Raw genomic sequence first — 25,169 nt, forward strand, 5'->3', positions numbered from 1 at the left:
TTTTAGGTGTGCAGAGCTGTAAGTTTACTTCAGAATAAAACACAGACATAGGGGAGAATCAAAACTTTTAGAGTTGTACTTGACCATATATTTGGACAAAGCAGAATTACACTGCATATAACAAACAGTAAAATTTCTTAAAAGTTGTTACAAATATTTTACTTTCTACCTGTACGATCATTAACATAGTTTACTATATCATGATTTTTTTCTAAAGGCTTAAAACGAAAACAATCTCTCTAAACTACTTTCCAACAGTAAAATTTAAGTAAAATGCTTACATTCATTTGACAACAAAAAAACATATTAAAAATGTTGTGTGGGTGGTGCAAGAGCTGCTCTTTCAGCTACAACTTTCTTCTGGGTTATTCCTGTGGAAAGAAAGAAAATATTCTTGTTGTAAACTGTTAATAATCAAACTCCAAAACCTTTAACGTGATCCCTACATGCAGCCAATTACTTGGCATAGGGCAAGATGAACCACCTAATCTGCAATTCACTGAACAATTTACCTTTTCCTCTTTGCGTCTGTCCTTTTCTTCATTATTCTCAATTGTTTCTTCCTCATCTTCCACAATGCCATCCCCTTGATATTTGTCATGCGTCCACTTCGGACTGCTGCCTGACTTTTTGAAGTTAAAACGCCCTCTGCCACGCTGGAAAGTACCACGGCCTCTTCCTCTTTTGGCCCAATAATCCACACCATCATCTCTGTCATCATGCTACAATAACACCAGAAAAAGAGTAAGGTTAGACACCTCTTAAATGTACCCCATAATGTTAGTATGCTATAGCAAATGTATAAAACAAAGTTTTAAATGTTAATATGTTAAAAAGTACTCTTTTTTAACTCAATATGTTAACTCATTATGTTAAAAAGTACTCTTCAGATTGCAATTACTCTTAAAAGGCACAATGCTTTTACTAAAACCACAACACCACAGTTTGAAGAGCCCACAATTCACTGTGGGTCTACTTCAATGCGAGTAACAAATCACTTGTCTGTAACTTACACTCAGAATTAAGATTACTAGTTTTGAGGGGAAAAAATTACTAGTTTTGAGGGGAAAAAATTTAAAAGAAGCTCTAGGAAAGTGCTAGGTTACTTTAGCACAAAGGGAGTTCTTTATACTTCACAAGAGGCAACTGAAGGCAGTTTTCAGAAAATCTGCCCCACCAGCACAACATAGGGCAAATTAAGTTCAAACTGTTTAAGTCCAACATTACCAAACAATATTCGAGGTTCTCTGGTTTTGTTTGCTGTCTTGCTACCAAATACAGCCTTAGATAGTTAGGTATGTTCTCACAATCATTTTACACACTGCATGAAATCTACAAACCGTTATTCAATATAAAAAAAATGTTTCTATTTACAGTGGTGAGGTACACTTGCTTCAACATATGTTTTTTTCTTAACTTGTGATTTGGAAAGAAGTCTGAACTATTAAACATGTATCACACCCATATAATGCAGCTTAATTATACAGAAGTAGTTGAAGGGCGGCTTATTTAATTTAAAACATTTTTAGAAATTCAAGTTTAATAGCTAAAATTGATTGTTCTAATATCATGAATAGATTATCACATCTCTGTTTACAGATCAGAAAAGTTTAGATATGTCTAGGAAGACAGAACTCCTTAATGAAATATCTGAATTGTGACTGCATTATCTCTTAGTTACCCGTTAACATATTTGTGACAAGCTATAATGCTCCAGGAGAAGGTATTATCTTCATTACTTATCATCTTTTAATGAAACAATATCCTTCAAAGTTTGCGTTGTTCCAGAAATGACTGGAGCAGACACCACACATCCAGTGTACTGCACTACTTAGAGTAGTTACATCAAGGGTCCTCCTTTCATAATCCAGATGGGAGAAAGGCATCAAAACTGTGGTGATTTTCTTGTGACTATCACAGTACTCAGAGCAAAGAACTGCTCATAACAGAGTCTGTATATGAAAATCCACAAATACTGTCAGCTTTTCCTGATCTTTCACTTCTGTAGACTTCCAGACCAATCTAAGACAAATCTCAAATGTCATACAGATGTAAATCCAGGAAAACACAGCACACAAGCCTTTCTGGCTTAAAGTTGGGTTTTAATAAATTTTGTCTGAACCTGCCTTCTTCCCCACTCCCTGATGAAATTTTTGGAGATAAATTCCATGTCAGGCCTCAGTTACTGCCAGCCTGCTGTAGAAAGATGAAAGATAAGCAGAACCAACCACTACAGCCACCCTGATACTCTCACAGTTACTCTTGTCCCTGTCCATACATGCATGCTACTTCTACGCTTGTAGAAAGTTTGAAAAAAAAAAAAGCATGCATAAGACATCAATTTCTCCACACCCACCAAGAAGTATTTCTTGCTTTTTGGGGTATATTCAGGATCCCACTCCTCTTCCTTCGGTCTCTTCTGAAAAGTAGTATTTGAGTTGCTGGGACCAGTATTTGTTCCAGCAAAGACTCCTCTGGCTCTTCCTCTGCCCCTAATTCGAAACTGATTAACCAAGATGTCATTTAAACCATTTACATAACACCACAAAGTAGAGTCAAGTTCTCTGTTACTGAAAATACTTTCTGTGCTTAATTACAGTATCTGCAAGTGGAAAAACCATTTTCAAATTCACATACTACCTTAAGTAATATATTCAAGCATTCATTTTGAAATAATGATTCTATTAAACTTAATTGAAACACATTTGAGTTCTTGGCATAAGTTCACCCACAACCACTGAAAAGAAATTTGACTGCTAGTAAACCAGTGTGTTGGAACAAAAGGTCACAAGAAGCTTCTGAAGCTGTTCACACAAAAAAAAAAAACAGGAGGAAAGCTAGACTAAAACAGGGACAAAATTGTCAGGGGAAAAAGAAAGGTATTTATGGAGTCAATTGAATCATTTATGAAAAGGTGATTCTGGAATACATACTAACTGCAGTTTTCACAGGAGTATATCCACTGTGTGTTACTCAAGCATTCTTAACTGAGATTCAAGAATGCACCTCAGGCCAAATTACATTTCAAATGAGTAAATTCTTTACTCAGAAAAAAGTCAATAGCATGTACTGTGCAGAGCAGCAATGCTTAAAGTGAAAAGGAGTGTTTTAAATATTCTTTATAATGAATTACTGAGGTTTTAAAATGCTAGGCTGGTGTCCTGGGTTGGCTATATGATGCTTGTATCCCCAACTGTCTGTTCTGTTTATGCTGAATAATAAGTTTTGCACCTTTAAGACTTGTTCCAGAGAGTGAAGGGGGGAGAGAAGAAGCAGCAGTTTGTTTTCAGACACTGCACTCCTCCTACACATTCCTGCTCCTGACTGTGTTATCTGTGGATGGACAGACAGCGGGACAGAGCTCTCCTTTGCTTTTAGTTAGCTTTAGCTAGCTGAGGCAGAGAAGTTCCCTGGACTGTGGGATTTTTTCCCCTTTTCTTTGGACCTATTCAAACCTGCTCTGGACTGAACACCCAGCAGAGCACTGGCAGCTCACACCTGTGGCCCACCGGGCTGGGCCTGGGCTGCGGCATTTCCAGCGCTGGAGGGACTGATCAGAGACTGAGCGAGCTGAGCTGTAACCTGGGGAGGGGACTTTCTCAGTTTGTCATCTCTTTTGGAGCAGCAAGGGGTTTTATTGTTTAATATTGTTCGGATTTTATTGTTTAATAAAAGGTTTTTCCACTTTTCTCCAAGGAGGTTTTTTTTTTTTTCCAAACCGGTTGGGGAAGGGGCCAATTGAATCTGCTTTCTAGAGGAACCCCCTGGGGGGGGTTCAGTTCCAAATCTGCCCTGAACCAGGACAGCTAGAAAGTCTCACACCAAAAACCATCCTTAACTCAGAATTCACTGAGTAGTAATGTATAGTTATCTTAGCATGTAAATACTTAGCTTGTAGAAAACATTAAATGAGTTTATATCCTTCATTGAAGTGGAGAAGAAAGGTTAGTCGGGGAAGATAAGACTGCTAAAAACTAAGAGCACAATTTCCAAAAGTAGCCTACTTAAAAACACAGAACTGCATCTTCAGAGTAATAGTACAAAAATATAACTGGAAGCTAATTTATTTGTTAAAAATAAATTAGCGTGTTTCATAAACATAGATCAGTAATATATATAATTAATGAACTCAAAAGGTAAGTGTTACACATACTTAGTTCCACAAAGCTCTGAAACTTCTAATGCAGAATTTATGCTGGACAGATTTAAAATTACTCTGAAATCAAACCAACTGTAAAACAATCTGTAGAAGGCTCATAAGACCTATCCAATACTCTGGGAGAAAAAAAAAAACAATCAAAAAATTGTTTGGAGTGTCATTTGGAAAGCAACAGACTAACTGTACAAGGGAGGAAGTAAGGTATGCTTTCTTGATTTCCAACAGCTTTATAAAATTAGGGCACAACAAAGCGTAACCTGGGGGAAGGGGCAGGGGGCAGACAGAATAATGACAGGATTAAAAAAAGAGAAAAAAAGAGGCAGCAGTATTTCCTGGTATTCAGTCCTGGGATCAGATTCCCCTTAAGAAAAACATCTACAGTTTTCCTAACCATTTTATTAATGCTTCACTGTACCAAATCATCTTTCAGGTAAAGAACTACAGGACATAAAATCTACTATGGTGTTAACTTTATGGGCTTATTTATTAGAAAGACTACCACAAAAAAAGACAAGTGTATATTTTCTATATAGAACTCACTTTAAACAGAGCTGCTACATATAATTCATTCATAAATGGATACTAATGACATTGCCATTGAAAAATTCCAATTATCCTCATTTCTGAGTCCATATTTGAAAACTATTCATGATGCTTATGTATGGGAAGCCTAGAACCCAAGAGAATTGCGTACTAGCCGAAGTTAGAGAAAAACCATTGCTGACTTAACATTAGCTTGCTGGATAGGGAAGATGTTAGATTCTCCAAGGCTCTCTCTTAGGAGAAAGATTTAAAACCAAAGCATTTTATTTACTCCAAAAGCAAAGCAGTGATAACTGGAATGCAGCCGCTATTATTAGCCTGTATTTACAAACACATTCCTATGCTAGCTGGTCTGTGTTTTTTGATACCATCCAAGATATATCCCTAAAGAGCAGATCTGAGTCAGCAGTTGGCCTATTTAGATTCACCTGCTCAGACACTTTGTTCCAAAAGCCTGTATGTGACCATGGATGTTGTTAAGGAACATTAATTAACCTGTTATCACTGCATAGACCAAACTGGTAGTCACTAGCAATTAAATGAGTAGAAATCTATTAACTTTCCAGTTCCCATCTACCTCAATTGCATATGAAGTAGCACCTATCTCACAATACATACAATCTGGTTTTATAAAGCAGGAAGGCTTCAATGAATTACAAGTTTTCTCCCACTAAATCTCCTTGACAGGAGATGGAGTTTTAAGCTCCCTTTTGTTTAACTTCTGTTTTGTTTGTGCCATTATTTTATATAGCTAGAAATTGTGCTGATAGTCATATTTGATGCCTACACCATCCAGGGATTTATATACTTACGCCACATATTTCCATAGCATAACTATATAAAAAACAAGAAGAAAGGAGGAAATGATGCACTTCTAGTGTTAGAAATTTAGAACTTTGCATTTTCCTCTAGGTAGCTATAGTTTTTTAGATGGAGGTTTCAAGCCTCAAGTGTTGGCACATGCCACATGCATTTCAGACACTCTTATGTGTAGTTCAAAACTTTTTTTTTAGTATAAATGATTAAACATTTATACTAAACACTGCACTTCAGCATTATTTGGTCTTAATTACAGGCTACATTAAGAAATTATTGTTGAAGTATGAAATTGCTCCTACTTATTATGTAAAATGGTTTTTCCCAACCTACACAGAACTTGAACTTTTTTGTGTGTTTAGCTGTGGTCTGGAGGTCTACTTTGCCATGTTGTTCAGGGGTGGGTGAGTGGTGTCTGTTCGTGGGTTGTTTTGGGGTTTTGTTTTTTTTTTTGTTTGGGCTGTATGGTGTTTTTAAGTGCTCCGTATCTTTTTCAAGGCCTTCTTTATTGATTCCTAGTTTTTCCAAATGCATCTACATTTCCCAGTTATACATCAATAATTACATTACCATGGAATCTGAAAGTTTAAGATTTTTCTGAAGACTAGAGTGGTCAATATGCCACTTTCCAAATCACAATGCTTAAATACATTCCAGAGGTAGATCAATGAACTTTCATGCTCAGTGGCTAGTCCAAGCCAAAGAAACACAAAAAAAACAAGTATACCATCTCCTCAATACAGCTGTTTCAAGGTTGACATTTATTTTTAATTATGTGCCATTCTCTATATAAAAAGTTGCAGGCATTACACACAAAGGAGTGCAAAACCAAACCCAACATGAGAGGGAAAAACAGAAGGTGCAGGGAGTTAAGGGTTATCAGGACCCAAGACTTAAAATTTACAGAACAGTGAATTTTCAGATCCTGTTAGGAAGCAGCATTATAAAAGAAGAGCAAGGAAAAATCCTGATTCCCCAGACCCTTATGCTAGGATCTGTAATGTCATGCTAATGCGTATTTACAGATCATTCAAGTGCTACTGGTGAGTGCTGGGGGAAAAAAAAAAAAAGACTCAATATTTCAGGTTTGGTATATCGCATAAAGACCTCAAGTCTAGCCTAACACGAATCACTACAACACTCCCTCATCTACTTTGTTCCACTATTGCCACTATTGGCACTATTGGTGAATAGTTTGGGGGCAGAATAGGAGAAAAACTTACAAAGGTGCCTCTTGGCCTGTTGACTCCTGCAAAACCAGAGTATTCTTTCTGTTCATGGTGGGTTTTGAACTCTTCATCTCTTTCTTTCTTGCAATCCTTTTCTTCTCGAGAACTGGATGAGGAAGAAGATGGGGAGGAAGATGGGGAGGACCGAGCACGGTCTTGGTCTCTTTTTTGTTTACTGAAAAATAAAAAAATATACTATGTGCTATTTTAAACGTACTAGATAGTCTGTAACATGCTACACTAAACCGGGTCTCTATTTTATGAAAAACTAACCCCCTTCTGGTTATAAAGTCACACGTTACATATCTGAGATATTAAGGCGAAGGATATTTCCACTTTCCAGCCTCCTCTGACACATTTAAGTGCACTAAATGCATATTATTGCTGGTGAGTTGGAAAGCAGCAGTCTGCAAACTGTAAGATACAACTTTTCTAGATTCTGATGCCATGAAGAGATGCTGTTACTTTTAAGATCTGCCTTTCTTCTGAGGCAGAAAAACAGAAGTTAAAGGGAAAAACCCCTTAAGGTAAAGCTTTACAGTAACTTGACACAGTTCAGTTTGCACACTGTTGAGAGGTATGGTATGGGCTTCCCTACATAATTGGCTGTAGGGAAATTAGCCAGTGGAAAAAAATGTGGATACCAAAGTCAAAGTAAATGGGAAACAGGAAGTGTAATAAAAATTCACTTTATATATATATACAGTACAAAGCAGGGAAAAATTCCTACAGCAAAATTTTTAGTAACCCCATAGTGGTATTAAGTTGACCCAATTTACAAGATTTTAGCATTCTATTCAAAGAAAGGTCATACCTGAAGTAACTCTTACCACTTCTACACAGTATCCACTGAGATATGCTAACATTTCTTTCTTAAAACAGCCCACTGGCTTTAGACAAATTTAGAAATTCCCCTTCTCACCCATGTTAAAACCTAAGTATCAGTAAAATTCTCATACTCTGGGTGTTATGAGTTGAAAAAGTGCGGAATCAAGCATAACGAACCAAAGTTCTTACACAAACTGTTTATAGAAATGTACTGCATTGAAGTCCAACCTCCTGATGTAGCCTGGATAATAGGACAGATTAATTTGTCATTTTTTTTTTCAGTGTTAGCTTGCTATTCCAAAGTTTTTGTCCTCATCCACCATAAGCCGTGTAAAAGACAGATAATACATATTTGCTGTAAAACAAATAATTTTAATTGTTTAAAATTAAATGATCCATTATACATTGAAAATTGAAAGCAATTAAGCTTACAATTACAAAAGGCTAATTAGAAGCTAAAATCCTCTATAGGGACATCAAATATTTACCTGTCATCTTTGTAAGATTTGTAATCCTTGTAATCTTTTGGAGTTTTCTCTTGCTTTCTTGACCCACTGGATTCCCTGGAACCCTTTGAGTCTCCTCGCTCCTTACTTCGTTCTTTTCTACGTCGGTCAATGTCATGCCGGAGATCAGCAGAATCACACCTTAATTTTTTATCTCCCTGTAAACAAATATATATTTTGCAACAAAATATTGAAATACAACATCAAGAGAATCTTAGTGAAAAGGCAAGCTGTGCATCAATTAAAATATAAAAAGATAGAATTTACCTATTTTTCAACAAACTTCAGCACACAAATTGACTCTGCCCTTAACATGCAATGGCTACATGTAAAAAAAGAACAACTAAGAATTTCAGTTTCAAACAATCATTCCCATCAAGCCAATTGGTGTCTAGTGTTTGATGATACAGACCACAACAATACATGGTTTGAAGAGAGAATTAAGTATTTATTTCTTCTGGTGAATTGTTTCTAAACAGAGCACAACCACCTTTGTAGTTCAACCACACTACTCACTGACCATTTTGGTATTTCCCTCTGCCCCAAACCTATTCTTTGTCCTTGGGCAGCCTACTGGTCAAAAAACATGCAAGAAGAAAGGAAGCATGGCAAAAGACTTGACCTTATGTACCATTCTATTAATACAGCAAAATTACACTACATAAACCAGCTTCTTGATAATATGTTTTACTCAAAAGGAAAAAAAAATCTAAATGCAAGTACTCTACTAGGTACAATACAATTTTGTATTTTTATACAGAAAACCAGAGATGAAGTTGAGATTTAAAATGAGACTAAGTTTAGAGGCAGACAGGACATTTACTTAGAACCTACTTTTTGACTTTCTTCCTTAAAGACTCTCTCTTCACCTGTTAAACGGGTATGCTTCCTCAGGGTACTTGGAGAGATGTCAATCCTCCTAAATGTAAAATAAAAGCAGTGTCTTGCCATACATGTACATGACTGCTAACAGCCTCAGACATTTCAACAGAAAACTGACAAACCAGGCATTTTTGCAGTAGAATAAACTTTTTGGATTATTAAACCTCACCATCAGAATACAGAAGCAGACTAAAAATGAAAAACCATAATTCTGTTCTGTGTGAAGTATGCTAAAAGACAAATACAGAAAACAGATGTTTCACATTTTAAGTATAGTTTGGAAGACGGAAAAAATGTTTAATATTTCAAAAGAATCAGTATACATAGCCAGTTGAAAGCCCACCCACTCCAAGAAACCATTAGCACTATGATAGTTTGCTGTAAAGTCAAAAGTTCTAAACAAGAAAAATTGTGAAGTTAGATACTGTATCCTCACATGCAACACAAATATAGTACACTGCATCATAAAACTAGAGCACATGATCAGACACTACATCTGCATGCCTACCTTCTTACCTTTTAGATTCTCAGATTTTTCAAAAAACTGCTGTAAATTAACACACACAAAAACTAAAGTAGTATGAGATGGAACATTTCACACTGAAGAAGAAAGATGCATGTACAGGGCTTCTTTTCATCTTCAAGACATATGCCCCTCAATATTTGAGCACTGCATGTGAGAAAAGTAAATATATCCCAAATGAGATACAGAGGTAGAGAAGACATCTGTCACAAAACCACAGATGAAGCCAGACCTGACTCAGATGAGTTCTCTTTTACAGAAGGGTTTTTATTTTGTATTTTTTAATTATACAAATTACCTCATCCAGATTAGAAAAAGTATTTTGGGTTCTCAAAATAAATATTAGAAGATATTATTTGAAACACAAAGCATCTGCATATGCAGTTAACATATACCTATGTATTTCTGGGCTCTTTTGTCGGGTGCAGTGCTCTTCACTTGCTTTTTGATAGGCAGTGAACCTCTCATTTAGGGTCATTCCAGCCGACTTGAAGTATTGCTCTGTTGGTTACAATAGAAAAAACACTTGTTTCATTAGTTTCATTCAAATGCCACGTATTTCATTCCTGACAGAAAGGCAAGTAGCAGGCAAAACCCACAGTACTTTCAATAAATTTATCAGGACAAGCAAATGTGGCGTTTTCCCTATTTTTACACACACTGTAACCCAAACAAAGTAACAGCGCACAGCATCACTGCAAGTCTACTATGTACGCCATGATTTTATCACATCTAATTCAAGCATCATTTACTGACTGGACTTGCTCATTTTCAGTGACATTTTCCTCTAATGATAAAGAGCAATTTCTTAAATTGTTATTTTATATTTTGCCCACAATAGAAAGTGAAATTACTTTTGAGTCCTGAATATTTGCAGCAAGTACACTTTACCATTCATCTCATCTCTAACTTAAAATAAGAATTAGTGCAAACATTTAAGCAATGTCCGCTTCAATAACTACATGAATGACCTAACAACTCTTTTCTTAAAGGAATACAATTTCTTGATTGGGTGATGATAAACGATACAATTAACACACCTATGCATAAATAAATTCATTTAAGCATCTGGCATCTTGGCAAACTTGACAACTTCTCTGACAGATTTTCTCCTTCCTTCAGAGACAGTTAAATTAGCCACAGCAAAACTCAGTTTTTAAACCAGCTCAACAAATGTGTTTAAATGTAATATAGAAATACATAAAAAGTCATGAGCTATGAAATGTTACATATGAAGCAAGCTATCTGCTAACAGGTCAACATACATCTGTATCAACTTACCGCCCGGCATCCAGCATTTGTCTCATAACCAACCATTAAAACTTGAAACGGCCACTACAAGGGTAGTGCCTCAATCATAATTCCATCAAACACAGGAATTTGAGCTAGTAATTCTGTTTTTATGCCATTTTTGCCAGGAAGACAGAAGGTTCAACTTTGCCTGTTTGGCATCTGTATCTTTCAACAGCTATTTTACTTTTGTAACATGGATTTTGCCATTTCAAAACACATTCCAGGACCTAGTTACAATGAAAAAGAAAACATCACTGGGCATTTTCAGCTCTACATTAATAAAGAGCTGTTCAGACTGGTCGCATCACACCAATAATGAACATAACTTCAGTTTGTCAAAAAAGTTACAAAAATTCTGATCACAGACCACAGTAAATCTGAAACTTAAAGAGATGTTCTGCTTCCAAAACAACCATAACAGTAAACATTCTAGTAACTTGACCAGACAGGCTGTTAAATTTATAAGATATTCGACATAGAAAAATTTACAGAAAATGTCTATTCTGTGATCAACATGTGAGAGTTCCGCAAGTATTATTTTTACCTACAGCTACATATGTATCATATAAGCAAAAATTTACAGAAGCTCTCAATGGATTGAGTCTTATATTAATTTACACATCAATAAATAGATATGTTCACAACAAATCATTATACACTAAACAGGTATCCCAATATTTTTTTTAACTAATACATTATCTTAGTCCATTATCATTGACTATTACTTTCTAAGCAATTCAGTATGAAGGAAATAACTTGCTTTAGTAATCTGAATTATGTCAACAAAATGGAGATTTTTAACTGAATTTAGCACATATTTCTAGCACACAAATCTCAGCAGTTTTAGAAGGTAATGCATCTTAAAAACAATGCTTACAGACAGGTTCATTGAAACTGGTACCTAATTAAGCATTTCCACTTTTCCCTTTACTGTGGTGATACGGCAAAATTACTTTCATCGGCTTTGTACTATCTCAGTTACATTTAACACAACAGCAAGACAAAAGTCCAGTGAAATAAAGCAAATGCTATAGAAAAGAAAACATTTAAAGAACACTCTAGACATCCCCAGGGAATTTTAGGAATTATCTATTGTCCCATAAAAATACTTCAGAGGATATGACCTAAATGAAACATATCTACTTTGATATGGTATCATATGGTCCAGGTTTGGATTTCAGCAGTTTTGGGGGAGGACTTCTGTTGTATTGGTTTGTTGAGGGTTCTTCTTAGTGTTTATACAAAATAGCCACTACTGTTATATTAGAAAATAATTTAGTGTATAACTCATGTAATGGAGGTTTATTTAGCCACTGCCAAGTTTGTGGAAGTGAAATTCCTGAAAATATTGTCATATAGCAATAAAACACATTATAACCATGAACTTTACTACCATTTAGAATACAATTTATCTTAAATCTTCCTGAGGGGGAAGAATACCTCTAGGATGCCCCAAAAGGAATGCCATTGTTATTTACAGTCCAAAGACATCTGTCAACCCACACCATAAAATTTAATATAAAATTGTATGGTAAACTCATTTAAAATAAAATAAGAAAAACTGACCAGTGTATGTGTAAACTACACTGCAGAAATTCAAACTTTCTATGCTACCTAGGATCAAACATTTATCTGGAAACATAGAATACCTGCTATTATACTCTACACTGCTTGTGATTCTTTTGTCCTAGTTTCTGTGGCTATTATTTTTCTAATTATTTTCATGCATACCTCAACAGGAAGAAAGTCTGGGTAAATCACAACATTAGAAGAGACCTGAAATCTTCCTGTACTAGAAACAGCAAATGGATTTAAATGAACTTGTCAGCCACGTATCTGGTACAATAAACTAAACACATACCTTTGACATGGTGAACCAAGGACACAATGTGCTGAATAAATGACTCTGATGTGCTTTTGCTGGCCTGTGGCAACTTAATGTGGTCAAAGATGGATCGGAACTCTTGCTCCTTCTTGACGGAATGGACAAGTGTGCTAGCAAGCAGCCTGTCTTTAGTCAAGGAAGCAGGTCTAAAATGCATCAACAACAAAGAGACACACAAAAGAAACCACTAGTTTAAATAAATACGAACAACATTGCAGGCAGGTGGAGAACCACACTGTAAAGTGGAATCATTTACCTATTGGAATCATCAAGAGGTACTGGTGCCATTTTGAGTTTAACTTCAGGACGATGGGAGTCACTGGCTATCATTTTGATCCTAAGTGGGCTCTCCTCTCTGAAGGTGGATTTTTCTCTCGCATCCAGATTCTTGTGTAGAGGAGGACTGTAATCAAAGAGTTCTTTGAGCTTTTCAGACTTTACCTGCTCAGGTGACTGAGTTTCTTTCTTCATCATTAGTCTCTCAGAACTCTTGTCTTCTTCCTTGTGCTTATCTTTTGTTGCACTAGGCCTTTCCACTACATAGCCAGTCTCTTTAAGCTTATAACTTTTCTCATCTCTAAATCCATCGCTCTCTCTATTGCCCTTGATTGATACTTTAGATTTGTATTTGGTTCCTTCCTCCTCAGCATTCCGGTGAGATGCAGTAGGAAAATTTTTACCCTGATCTGCCAGGACAGATTTTCTGAACTGTCTGTAATCCTCTGTCTCCTCTGTGTCCTCCCCTTCAGAGTCATTAAACTTTTCCTTCCCAGTCTCTTTATCAACGAAAAAATCTAAAGTTTCCTGTTCCTCCCATTCCCTTTCTCCCTCTGTCCTCCCTTTTTCTGATCCTCTCTCCTTCTGGGCCTCCTTCTCCCTGGTATTACCCCTATCAAGCAGGTATACTCTAGACTCTTCATCTGTGTACCTGTGGATAGCAAAGAAGAGACTGGTAACTCTGGGTTGCATTCATTCCAGTTCACTTGCATTCCCCTTTTGTGTCAATTCCACACCAAGAAGAAGACGAAAATACATTCCTTCAAGCAATTAACTTTAGCATGCAATGCTTGGCACATCATTAACACTGCATCCACTGTCATATATGCACTAATGGAGGCATCTGAAGAATATAATGCCTTTCTGTAGAACACCTAGAAATTCACTTGCTTGTTTTCTTAATCAGTACCCAGTTTCACATTCTCTCTCATTACACTAGTAATTTTTTCCATCAAATTCACATGGTTTGAAAACTCAAGACCGCAATTCATTTTGCACTTCTTTTGCTGAAAGAGTTGAAGTAGTAGCATAAAAAAAGTTAATTATTTTCAAGATCCTGCACATTACTAAGATAATTCCACAATCTGGCACAGGCTTGGTACATTCACTATATTGTGTTCAAGCAGGGAACCGTTAGAAGGCAGCTCTCCTAAACACAGAAACATACCAAGCAATTATTTCAGCCACTGCCTTATCTGTATGCTATGTTCACACAGGTTCTAATACCTTCACCAACTCCAACACATCTGATGCAAGAGAAGTTGTATTTTTGATCTCCTAAGCAGTAACTTTTTACATAATAAAGCACTGACTACACAAATTAATTTAAAAGCTTACAATCAAGCCTATATAGCATAGTTACAACTTCTCTAACTCTTTTTGTAAGAAATCCACTGAAACACCAGTCACATTCAAAAGGAACAGTCTAATGCCAGTAAGACTCTAACAACTTGCAAAAATTACTACTATGTCAAACTTTTTAAGAACAAACTGAAGAATTTTACATTCATTGGAATATATACACTGAATTTTCTTCCCATCAACAGCATTATATTCCTAGAATACCAACACATACCCTCTTTGATAAGTAATGCAATTCAAGACATCAAAGTTTTCATACTTCATGACACAATTAGCCAATTGATGCTGTTTATGTCAACATTAAAAAATTATTGCACAACATGGACGTTTCTAGACTTCCAGAATACTTGCATTTCAAACTACATGAAGCATTAAAATTCTGAAATACCTGAACAGAGTTCACTATCAAGCCAGCAAGTCTGATGCACTATTCCAATTAAGATTTTTCTTAATAGTAAAAAATTGAGTACAAGATAAACCATAGAGGAAAAGCACAAACCAATTCCTCCTCAAGGATACGTGTCCCTATCTCTATTACCCAACTTTCAAGGCCTTGAAGCATCCTAGCAGGAGAAGGCATATACATCTTTCAAGCTCAATTCCAACCAGACTAGTATTACTAGCCTTCCATAATGCATTTTCCAAGGTTACGATGATGATCTTGACGAAACTCTAACAATATTTTTAAGAGGCAACAGTAGGCTTATAACTTGGTTCTTACCTTTTCATAAACTTTCCACCTTTTGCAGTTTCCTGTTCACCACCCTCAGGATAAAATGACCGCACTCGAGCCTCCTCACGGGGGGCACTCTGTGATGGGATTGTCTTTGCAGGGCTTCTCCTCGAAGGGATATGATGCAATGGGCTATTCTGAGAAGGACTATAGCGGCTAGAACCATTTCCAAGAGAACCAGAGCCAGATCTCTCAGGACTATGCTGAATGGAATGGGAATGCTGAGGTGTGTCCTTTGCTGAGTGGGCTGTGCTAAGCAGAGGGGCATCAGAGCAAGATGAACTCTGACTAGGTGGGGTGGCAATAGAAGGACTATGGGGTGACCTTGGGCTGTTATCATACGCTGAAAGGCCAGGCCAAATGTCGCCAGAAGCTGCTGATGATTTGTTAAAATCGTCAAGAGACTCCGATGGGTCGTGTTCAAATGTATCTTTCTGTTCATCTTGTGATTTATTTTTCAAGGGACTGTCTTGCAAAGGAGCCCCTTCAGTTTTCTTTGCCTGCTTTTCCAGAGATGCACGTCTTTTGGAAGAGACGGGTGATTTGCTGTATGGGGATGAAGAACGAGATGAAGAGGACCTTGGGGACCGGGAAGATCTGTAAGATCGACGAGACCTGCTCCGGGACCTCTGGGAAGACACCGACCTTCGTTTTGGACTTCTGGAACGGGAGCGGCCACGCCGAGGGCTTCTGGAGTGTCTTCGGTTCCACACAGGCCTGTAGCCTCCACGATGGTATCTACCGCCTCCTCCTTGGTAATACCCTCTACCTCTTCCTCTGTAACCATAGGGACGTCTCATTCCTCTATTATTTCTGTAATCTCTGCGATAATCTCTAGAATAAACACGATCTCTGCTCCGAGATCGGGAATACGTCCTTGACCGAGACCTGGAGCTAAAATTAAAAAACAAACATTAACATTTTACAACTGGAAAATTTGAGGAAGAAAAAAAAGTGCCTTTGTGCAAAATGCTAGATTTCTCAAAATGCACTCTGAAGGCAAAGGATGCAGACTCCCTGGTCTTTAAGTAACTTCCGCAATCTCTCTTTATTTATTATTTCTGAAATAAATTAATTATAATAAACATGTCTATACTGCTAAGGACTGTGAAACCTGGCATCATGCGGTTAAGACACTACCAGCCTCATTGGCCTCCCCAGACATTTTATTAGAGATCAGCAACACCCTGGAACACAGCATTCAGTTTCTCAGCCACCATGGTTCACAGCCTGGAACAGGGAGTGACATGGCCCCCCAGTGTAATATGCGAGCCTGTGCATGGCAGCAGCTCAGACAGTAAAAACTCAATTGACCCACTCCTTATGGGAGATGGTAATGCCCACTAGTAAGTAAGATGAGGAAAACACTGGAGGCAACTGAGAAGACAACATACAGCAAAACTTATCTACTGAAGCCTTAAGCTACTTCAGATATGAAAAGTTTAGTAAGAAATAACAAATTACAGGGAAAGAGACTAGATGAAGAAAACATCATGTAAAGCAGAAGGGAAGAATCAAACGGGCCAGAAATCATGAAAAACCACTACCATTCTGAAGTTATCTTGAGATACAGGAAGAGGGGGAGAAAAAAATTTAAACAAAAATTACACTCAAAGCATAGTTTACCTACTGCCTAAAATGAAACAGGATTCCAGGCTCACTTCTGCCATAGCATCATGCAAATGAAAAATATATTATGGACAAAAACTAATATACCAAATCACCTTTTCACGCATTAAGACTTACCTGTATCTCTTTTTTCTTGAATGTGATCTGGATCTTGACCTAGAGCTGGACTGAGATCTGGACTTTGATCTTGATGAATGTGATCTAGAATTAGATCGACCCATTTTTGCTAGTAGATCTATTCCTTCCCAAAAGGAAAAGCAATGAGAGGAGGGAAAAAAATAGAAGCAACCATTTAGCATCCATGTAAATTATATAAATGAACAAAATTTGCATTTACTAAAACGACACTATTACAAAGTAGTATAGCATTTGCTAAACAAAAGAGCTTTGGAGACAGTGTAAGTACATTTATTAGTAAATTAAAAACTTAACCACATTTTAAAGAATTTAACACTGCTGCAGTGCACACAGTTTCTCTGAAAACATGAAGTGTAACAGTGAAAGGTTTTTTCCAGATTCAACTGCACACAGATCCTGTAGGAGAAAGGAAGCAGCAGAAAATGAAACATTTCTGCAAATTAAGGAAAGAATAACGTAATTCCAGATATCTTTAATATATTGTAACATAATTCTAGCTATTGTGTGGTTTATAGTTCTCTTCATTTCCAATGCACTGTTCTTTCTCCAGGAGGAGTTCACAGTCCTCAACAATGCACCATTCACATGAGCAAAGAAAAAGCCCTGAAGTATTTGGTCCAGCAGTTGTTAATTTGAGCCACAGGCATTATTTCTCTTAACCATATGTACTAAAGCTCATCCCTCTGATCTGAACTTCCACTGCTCAAGATGCCCATCCTGCATCTTTTTAGATTAACTTAGCTTTTTAACCTACACGTAAAATGCATGGCGGACTTAAAGATTTTAACAACTAGTTAAACAATATGGCTTGCAACAAGATTCAACACACTTCAGCACAAATTAAGCTATGAAAACTACAACTGATTGTCAATCAATGACAAATAAAAGAAAGTAATTAATAATAAACTATCATTTCTTCTTATGTACAGTCAGATACTTAGAATTAGTGCTAACCATAAAAAAATACACACCTTTTCCTTTTCTTTTCGGATCAGTGGCTAAAAATCCCCAATTTAATTAATAAAAACTTTGACCCATTACCATTTTCTTTTGAAATTGCCCAGCTTTAAAAAAAAAAAACAAAAAACAAGTGTCACATTAGACAACCTGAATAAAAGCTATGAACAAGTAACTAGACATTTTCAGGCCTTTGAATGCTCAATTATAATCATTTAATAATAAAATTAAAACAGAAACGGAAAAAATCAAACATTTACCGCTTGTATTGCAAACAGGCTTTAAAGCCTAAAATTACCATTAAAAAATACTAGCTCAACACAACAAGTACTTTCTCTTACATCATCTTTCTCATTACCTGGGGGTGGTATTTCAATTATGTAAAGACAAGAACAACATTAGAGTTTAAATTAAAGTTACCAAAATTACAGAGACTTTAGACATATCTAAGAGACCCAAAAAGAGAAAAGCAGATGACCTTTCCTCCTATCAACTGGTTCCTCCTGCCCCACATGACTTTCCCCATGGGAGTTCGCATGGCCTAAGAGATGTAACCTCATCTGAAACCAGCCCAGCAAAAACTGAATTTAAACCAGACTTCCGCGTAACTCAGAAAAAACTATTTACCTTGGCGAAGAAGAATATGTTGAATGCTCTTTTTTATTGGCTCCTTCCACTAAAGAGCAAATTTGCAGAACCTATACTCTGAAGATATTTTCTAATTCATTGAGTTCAATTAAGTTTACAGAAAACACCTTGCAATCACTCAGGATGAATACTCACAGGCAACATAAATTTAGACCTTTTAAACTGTTTAAGGCATGCCAATTTTCCAAGAGTGACAGAAAACAAAACCTGGTGGGGTTTTTTCTGTTACAAGTAATTATCCAACCAAACATCAGATACACAATGTTTATAATATAACTCAATCTCAGCTTTAAATTATTTGCATTCTATGTATGACAAGTACAGTTGATCTTTACAAGACAGTTTTATATACTGTAGCTTCTTACTGCAAGCATAAAATATAGGAAAGCAAAATAAGATGTAATTTTCAATAGCTGAGTTCAATCAGAACATTTAAAAAGGACTTAAGTTAAACTTACCTCAAACTGTTAGCTGATATCAATGAAGAAATTATTTCAAAACTCTGTGCTTTCAGCAATACTGAGTCCTATAGAACAAAAAGTGAGACTGTCAAAGACACAAACATTTGCTAAAAGGAAGCACCTTTTTGCTTAAATGGGTTCAAACATTAATACTCATGAAAATACAATACATAACAAATAGCAAATTTACTCTTGGACTCAGTGATGCTGCACACTAAGACTGGAGCAGCTCAAGAGCCAGCCACTACCAAAAGTGGCAAATCCCCTTCTATAGATGATCACTCCCTCCTCAGCCTTGGTAATAGGGCTGTGCAACAGCCTATCCTCACCTTCAGAGCAGCCCTGACAGCCTTCAGGTCCTCCAGTGACCACTCTTGATACCTAGAAACCACTTTCACTTAACTAGGTTATCCAAGTGGCTTAATGAAGGTCCAAACTGAGCTGGATTATGGAGCAAATAACAGCATGCAGCCGGAAAGAGGGAGGCAAAAAGGACAGTGGCAAACTTTTAGACCAGTTTGAACTCCAGCCCACAGCTCTGCACTTCACTAGAGCTATCTTACTGGAAAAAAAATGAGAACTCAGGCCAACGGTGAAAGCTTTATCTTTAGGTTTCTCTTGCAATGTTTACAGAAGCATTACTCTAGTATAACTTCTTGTGTAAAATGCATACATATATAATTTCACCTAAAGAACGAACATCTTCAAGAACCAGCTCTTTTACAGTTATGCAGAGAGGAAACATAACTATAAGAACAAAGCCAGTTTCTAATGTATGAATTCTTCACTGACCTCAGTTTTTAATTTCCTCCAAGCCTTAAGACTATGTACATTTGTAGTCCAACTCAACATTAAGCACACTTTTCAATTCCACTCAAGCAACAAAACAGGGATTTTACCCCAGTTTGTTACAGACAGGCTGGATCGTGAGAAATTCTGCAGCTCAACAATTCAATTCATTAAATCCAAAGGCATAATACATTGACTGCTCCTAAAGGACACTTCCACACTTGTTCATAGGTGTTTTCTTCATCTAAAAGAAGAAATGTAGCATTTGTGCTCATAAACACTGCTTTCAAAAGTCCACTTACCATTCACTAGTAGTGACCAAGATATTTCCAATTTCTACAAAATATATGCTTTATTAAGATTAAGTTTTTACTTCTCATCATCAGCAAGCATGAGTCTCCGAAGGAGCACAGTAGTGTATCGGACCATTTCAGATTTTGTCTAGACAAAAGGCGAGATGGTATTAGCCAGTAAAGGGTAACGAAGGCATTCAGAAGTCTAGTACAGAAAAAGCAACACAAACTTCAAGTTCAGGCTGAGATTTTAAATGAATACTTATATAATCTATATTTCTGACTTAAACTGGTGTTAGCTGAAATCTCAAATCCTAATTTAGACAAGTCTTTAGATCCTGGGGATAAGGAACAAGATAGTTGCTTCGCTTTTAAAACTTCTAAGTAGAAGACAGGATCTTAAATTACCATAACTCAAACTCTGGTAGTGAGTTCTTCAGTCTTAGAAATCTTTTCTAGCAACTGCCACAGGTGAAAAGTAGCCACACTTCTATTTTTAAACAACACATTAGCTATACCACATCCAACCCTGGCAGCTAAAAGATATCTGCTACACTTTTCCTATTTAAGTTTTTTAAGAAGAGTATGGATATAACGTTAAAAAACAAAAACAAAAACTTTTATTAAAAAACCTTAACTATTGAATAAAAAACATTTAACTACTTGCAGCTTTTGTTTCCATTTAGTTGTAATAGGTAAAACCTGACACACAAGACCCACTTATCCAAATAACACTGATATTTAGGAACAGAAGTGAAAAGACTACATACATAGCTGAGGTTTTTTTGGTCCATGTAAATATTCCCAAAATATGCAAGAATCTAAAACTTTATTAACCTTTATTGAAGCTCATTTAGAAAAGAACTGAGGTAGTACCAGGAGTATGTAGGAAAACAGCTGTCTGTGACAGTCAGCTGCACACCTTCACAGAAAAAGTACCCACCCTCAGAGCACCACAGCTCCAACATCCTGGTTCACAGCAGCAAAGGAAACCACCCACAGCCTCTTCCTGCTCATGGCCAGGCTGCAGTGGCTACACCACATCAAGTAAGGGCACAGTAAAGGGCAATGAGAAAGAGGTCCTAAGTATTATTTGTTGCTCTCAGAAGAGACCCACGCTCTGCCAAATGTGTGCATCAACAATGTGAAAAGGTGTTGTCACTATCACCCAGCATTTAGAGAGAACCACATCTGCTAGGAACATGGCCTGTGCCTGAATCCCCAGGGCTCTAGTCCACACTAGAGCCTTTTCCCTCTTTTTCCTTACTTTCCACCCTAAATAATTGAAAGGAGATGCCTGGCCCTCAACCACTTTCAATACAACTTTTCTTTTTTTCCTATGGTTCATTACACAGCCCACAAACACTTGGGCCAACACAGGGAAATTGAAATAGCAGCTGGGCAGAACTGCTTCTTTTGGCAGCACCACAAACTTAAAGCTTCCCTGAAACCAGCTTGGCATAGCCTTGAGAAGCAACAAACTTAGTGGTATTTAAGATTTTTAACAATACTTGCAAGCAGTTTTAAAAATAAAAACCAAAGCACCAAAAAACCCCACCAACAAACAAAAAACCTCACCAAAATAAACACACACATATAAAGTCAAAATAACGAAAACCAAACACACCCAAACAACCAAGACTTAACACAGAAACCACGACGTTTTCTGAAAATTGGCTAGTCCATGATCTGTCAGTTATTGAATCACATCCAAATAAGTTTCTTAATGAAAAAAACAACAGGATGTCTTCTTCTTTGGGTGTCTTCAATCAGTCTTGGCCAGCAAGTGCAACCATCAAGCAAAAACAAGGTATACAACACAAATGGACTTATCCCATCACAAGCAACACAATAAGAAGGAAGTAAGTGACACTGTCAGCATTTGCTATGTTTAATAAAAAATAAGGACAAGGAAAATGGTAACCAATTCCTTTTATATAGTATTTTTAGGAGTCTTCACTACACCACTGATGTTGGAGTTTTGTCAGAGTACACAGACTGCAGATACAATACATCTCTTAAGCCGTTTATACATCACATGTAAGTTTAAGACATTTTAGGACAGTTATACCCACTTACACTAGCAAAACACTGCTTCCTCTTAGATCCATTATTTTAGCTACCCTTCCTTTATAGCTATTTCGTAGTCTGCATTTCTCTTGCTTAAACATTATTTGAGAGCTGTCACGTAGATTTAAATAAAAGTCTTATTTAAGTAATTCACAAGCTATTGCCAAAATGAGTTTTCATTCAGAGATTCAGGCTTCAAAAGACGAGATGATTATACAACCATGACAACACAAAAGGGGATAGGACAGTCTTCATAAAATTCCACAGAATTTGTAGTAGTTTCTCATAATACACCCACAGAAATAAAGTCAGTCTTAATGAGACAACACTGTAAGTCATCTATTCAGTGCTTGCACATCTGCTGTGCTTTCTTATCCACTCTCTACCCCCCCCCCTTTTTTTTTAATGTCCACAACTCTAGCAGTGGCACATCATACATAAGAATAGAACGCATTTTATAGTCACTTAAACCCATCCTACTTAGATCATCGGTGACTTGGATTCCTTCAAAAACTAAAATTCCATGGCAAATATGCCCAAACTATTACATACAAACAAGAGGTGGGAAGCACTACTTCACCCACTTAATATGCTGGAAATATAATGGAAACAGTAAAACATACAAAGGCCTTCTTCTCTCCCAACTCATTAATTTCTATACAGAAAATAACACAAAATATTTCTAAATTAAGTCAAAAATCAGCATCCTAGTAACAGCAAAATCACCTCTGCAAAACCGTCATATGATTGTTAGCTGTCTTTTATGTAATACTAATGGCAAACAAAACCATGTTTCTCCTCTAACTAAAAAAACAAAGAAACCGAAGTGACTGAGAAATGGGTCCATACACAAAAAGGAATTAGCATGCTTTTGGACACATACTGTTTTGGACAGCCTTTGTTATTTTTGTGTGTGTGTTTTACACACCGTGTTTTCATACGCCCTTACACCATGGTCTCCCCAATCTCTGCTATGATGAACCACACGGATTGCTGCTGCGGTAAAGGCAATCTTCCCGCCCTCATTTGTTCCAAGACTGACACCCTCAGAGGTGCTTGGTGGGCTGCAGCAGTGATCCATAAGAAAACTACTCTGGACAAAAGCTGCCTTTTCAGGCACATCACCTCCCAGATCCCATTTACCACAAAGCTGCACGAGGCCAGTGCCAGCACAATGAACAAGCAAGCAATGTGCTTTTTCGGAATACCTTTGGGAGAAACTCTCACACTGACAAACAGAGCACTTTCTTCAGTAGCGTTCTTCACCTACCTCTGCTACCTGTAAACAAACTGCAAATGTTCTTTGGCATTCTACAAACCCTACAGCACTACCTCTCCTTGACAACCAGCCTGAATGTAATCCATCCAAATATCTGCACCCTAGCTCTAAACTAGGAGCTGATTTTTTTCTAGATTCCTACGACCACTTCAAGTTTTCTGCATTCTTAATGTGAACAGGCTCTTCTCCATGGTATGTGCGCCTACCTCCTACCCCCAGGATTCTGCCAGCCTCAGCCCTCACCTGAGAATTTGCTCCACACAGGCTTTGCACGCTAAAGCCTTGTTCAGGAAAGAGGCATTCAGCTCCAAGCACCGATGTGCGTATCACACCGAACCTCGTCTGGCCATTCAGCACAGCCTGTCACTCAACATCAACAGCGACAAGTGGGAGGATGCAATTCTTATTTTCCCTGACACAAGACAGATGCATGCCTGGAGCACACCTCAGTGCCAAAGCCATTACCCTGCCCTCATTTTCCCCACTTTTGTCCAAAACGAATGATTATCAGAGAGGAGGACGAGGAGGAGGGAGGAGAAAAGCAGCTAGACAGCATTTTCCTGCAACTCCACGCTGTTTAACTAATCCCTCCCACACCAAGAACACTTAGAACTATTCTAAGTGATATTTTTATATGTTTGCATTGCTTAAGCAGTGACTACTCTCAGAGTCAGGAGCACCTTTGTTTTGCATGCCCTCGCGTCTTTCTGTAGTAAAATTTAACTGCTCCTCTAAGGACAAAACTTTAGATAAACAAGTGATGGGTTGTACTGACTTCGTAAAGGATCTACATGACACACATAGAATTAAAGGAGAAAAGTAGGTTTACAAAGCAAAGGAGAAATAACGGGAATGATCCTGCAATGGTTCCATAGTACAGTACAATCAAGACGGGCAACACAATAGTCCCTTTCAGCGAGGGGCATAAAACCTGCTGCGTTCCCTCACGGGGCTTCGCGGGCATCTGCAATCAGGGCAGGAAAGGCGCAGGGAGGCGTGGGGCACCTCAGGCACAAGCGCCTGAACCACAGCCATGCCCGAAGGGAAGTTCCTCCACCGACCGTCAAGGCTGATCCAATACCGGGAACCATCCTTTCTCTCCGGCACCGTTTCCCTCGTCCGTGTCACACCCACACTGATAACGGGGAAATTTAACATTCCCGTAACCAGCGTTGTACAACCACATCCCCTCGGGCCTTCCTGCCTCCCCCGGGGAGGCCCAAAGCCAAATGCCGCGCACCCGGGGCGCCAGCCCAACGGGGCCGGCCGGCCGCCCATTCCCCACATACCCCTACAGCCCTATCCCGCCAGGCTTCCAGGAGCTCCCAAGTAGCTCCGCTGCCGCCTCCCGCCCCCCCTTCCCCTTCTACCTTCGCTTCCCGGGGCGCAGGGAGGAACGGCACCGGCTCGGTCCGGCTCCCGCGGGAAGCGAGGGCCCGCGTCAGGGCGGTGACGGCGACCGCCCGTTCCCGTCCCGTTCCGTCGGCTGGCGCGGGATAATCGGGATAATCGGGATAATGGCTGCGGAGCGCCGAGGTCACGCGGCGCGGGAAGGCGGGACGGCGCGGCGCGAGCATCGCGCGCTGGGGGGCGGGGCAGGGCCGGGCTGCTCCCCCTCAGGCTCCCCCCGCCATCTTCCCCCCCAACCAGGGGCCACCGCCCCGCAAAGCCTCCACGCAGCCCCTCTACCTCCGCCCTTCTCTCACCTGGCGGGCGGAACTCCCGGTGGCCCCGCTCCCTTACGGCAACAGGACGGCCATTTTCCGTCTCGTCGGAGGAAGAGACGTGAAGCCCGCGGGGAAAAGCAAAAACCACCGGGAGGGGCGCGGGGGGCTGCTGCCGCCGCCGCCGCCGCCTAATCGTCACTTCC

At 38.4% G+C, this 25,169-nt stretch overlaps 1 protein-coding gene across 9 annotated transcripts; it reads right to left on the minus strand.

The window, feature by feature from the left end:
- On the minus strand, positions 1 to 25,169 carry BCLAF1 (BCL2 associated transcription factor 1). Of its 9 annotated transcripts, none has more exons than XM_071433589.1 (14): positions 25,006 to 25,163; positions 18,866 to 18,933; positions 16,782 to 16,905; positions 15,681 to 15,929; positions 15,024 to 15,581; positions 12,921 to 13,592; positions 12,641 to 12,810; positions 9,882 to 9,987; positions 8,916 to 9,000; positions 8,064 to 8,239; positions 6,742 to 6,922; positions 2,357 to 2,503; positions 513 to 722; positions 1 to 371 (listed from the first exon to the last, which is right to left on the minus strand). In XM_071433589.1, the coding sequence occupies exons 3-14, from the start codon at positions 16,883 to 16,885 to the stop codon at positions 366 to 368; spliced, it is 2,664 nt and encodes an 887-aa protein (XP_071289690.1). In that variant the 5' UTR covers positions 16,886 to 16,905; positions 18,866 to 18,933; positions 25,006 to 25,163; the 3' UTR covers positions 1 to 365. The 9 variants fall into 9 exon arrangements, with proteins under 9 accessions (XP_071289690.1, XP_071289672.1, XP_071289663.1 ...); XM_071433571.1 differs by adding an exon at positions 17,774 to 17,866 and having other exon boundaries at positions 15,024 to 15,929; XM_071433562.1 differs by adding an exon at positions 19,960 to 20,098 and having other exon boundaries at positions 15,024 to 15,929; positions 25,006 to 25,162.

The sequence above is a fragment of the Agelaius tricolor genome, unplaced genomic scaffold, assembly GCF_023055355.1.
Source record: "Agelaius tricolor isolate 1412-34295 unplaced genomic scaffold, bAgeTri1.0.p SCAF_1, whole genome shotgun sequence".
NCBI classification, from domain to species: domain Eukaryota; kingdom Metazoa; phylum Chordata; class Aves; order Passeriformes; family Icteridae; genus Agelaius; species Agelaius tricolor.

What these genes read in the sequence shown, in the direction of transcription:
- BCLAF1 (XM_071433580.1), bottom strand. Translation starts at nt 16,885, where the DNA reads ATGGGTCGATCTAATTCTAGATCACATTCATCAAGATCAAAGTCCAGA. An exon ending in TTAAGGAAGAAAGTCAAAAA is followed by an intron (nt 8,240 to 8,915) that starts GTAGGTTCTAAG and finishes ATTTGTTTACAG; the next exon opens with GGAGATAAAAAATTAAGGTG. An exon ending in AAAGCAAGAAATACTTCTTG is followed by an intron (nt 723 to 2,356) that starts GTGGGTGTGGAG and finishes GTGTTATTGTAG; the next exon opens with CATGATGACAGAGATGATGG.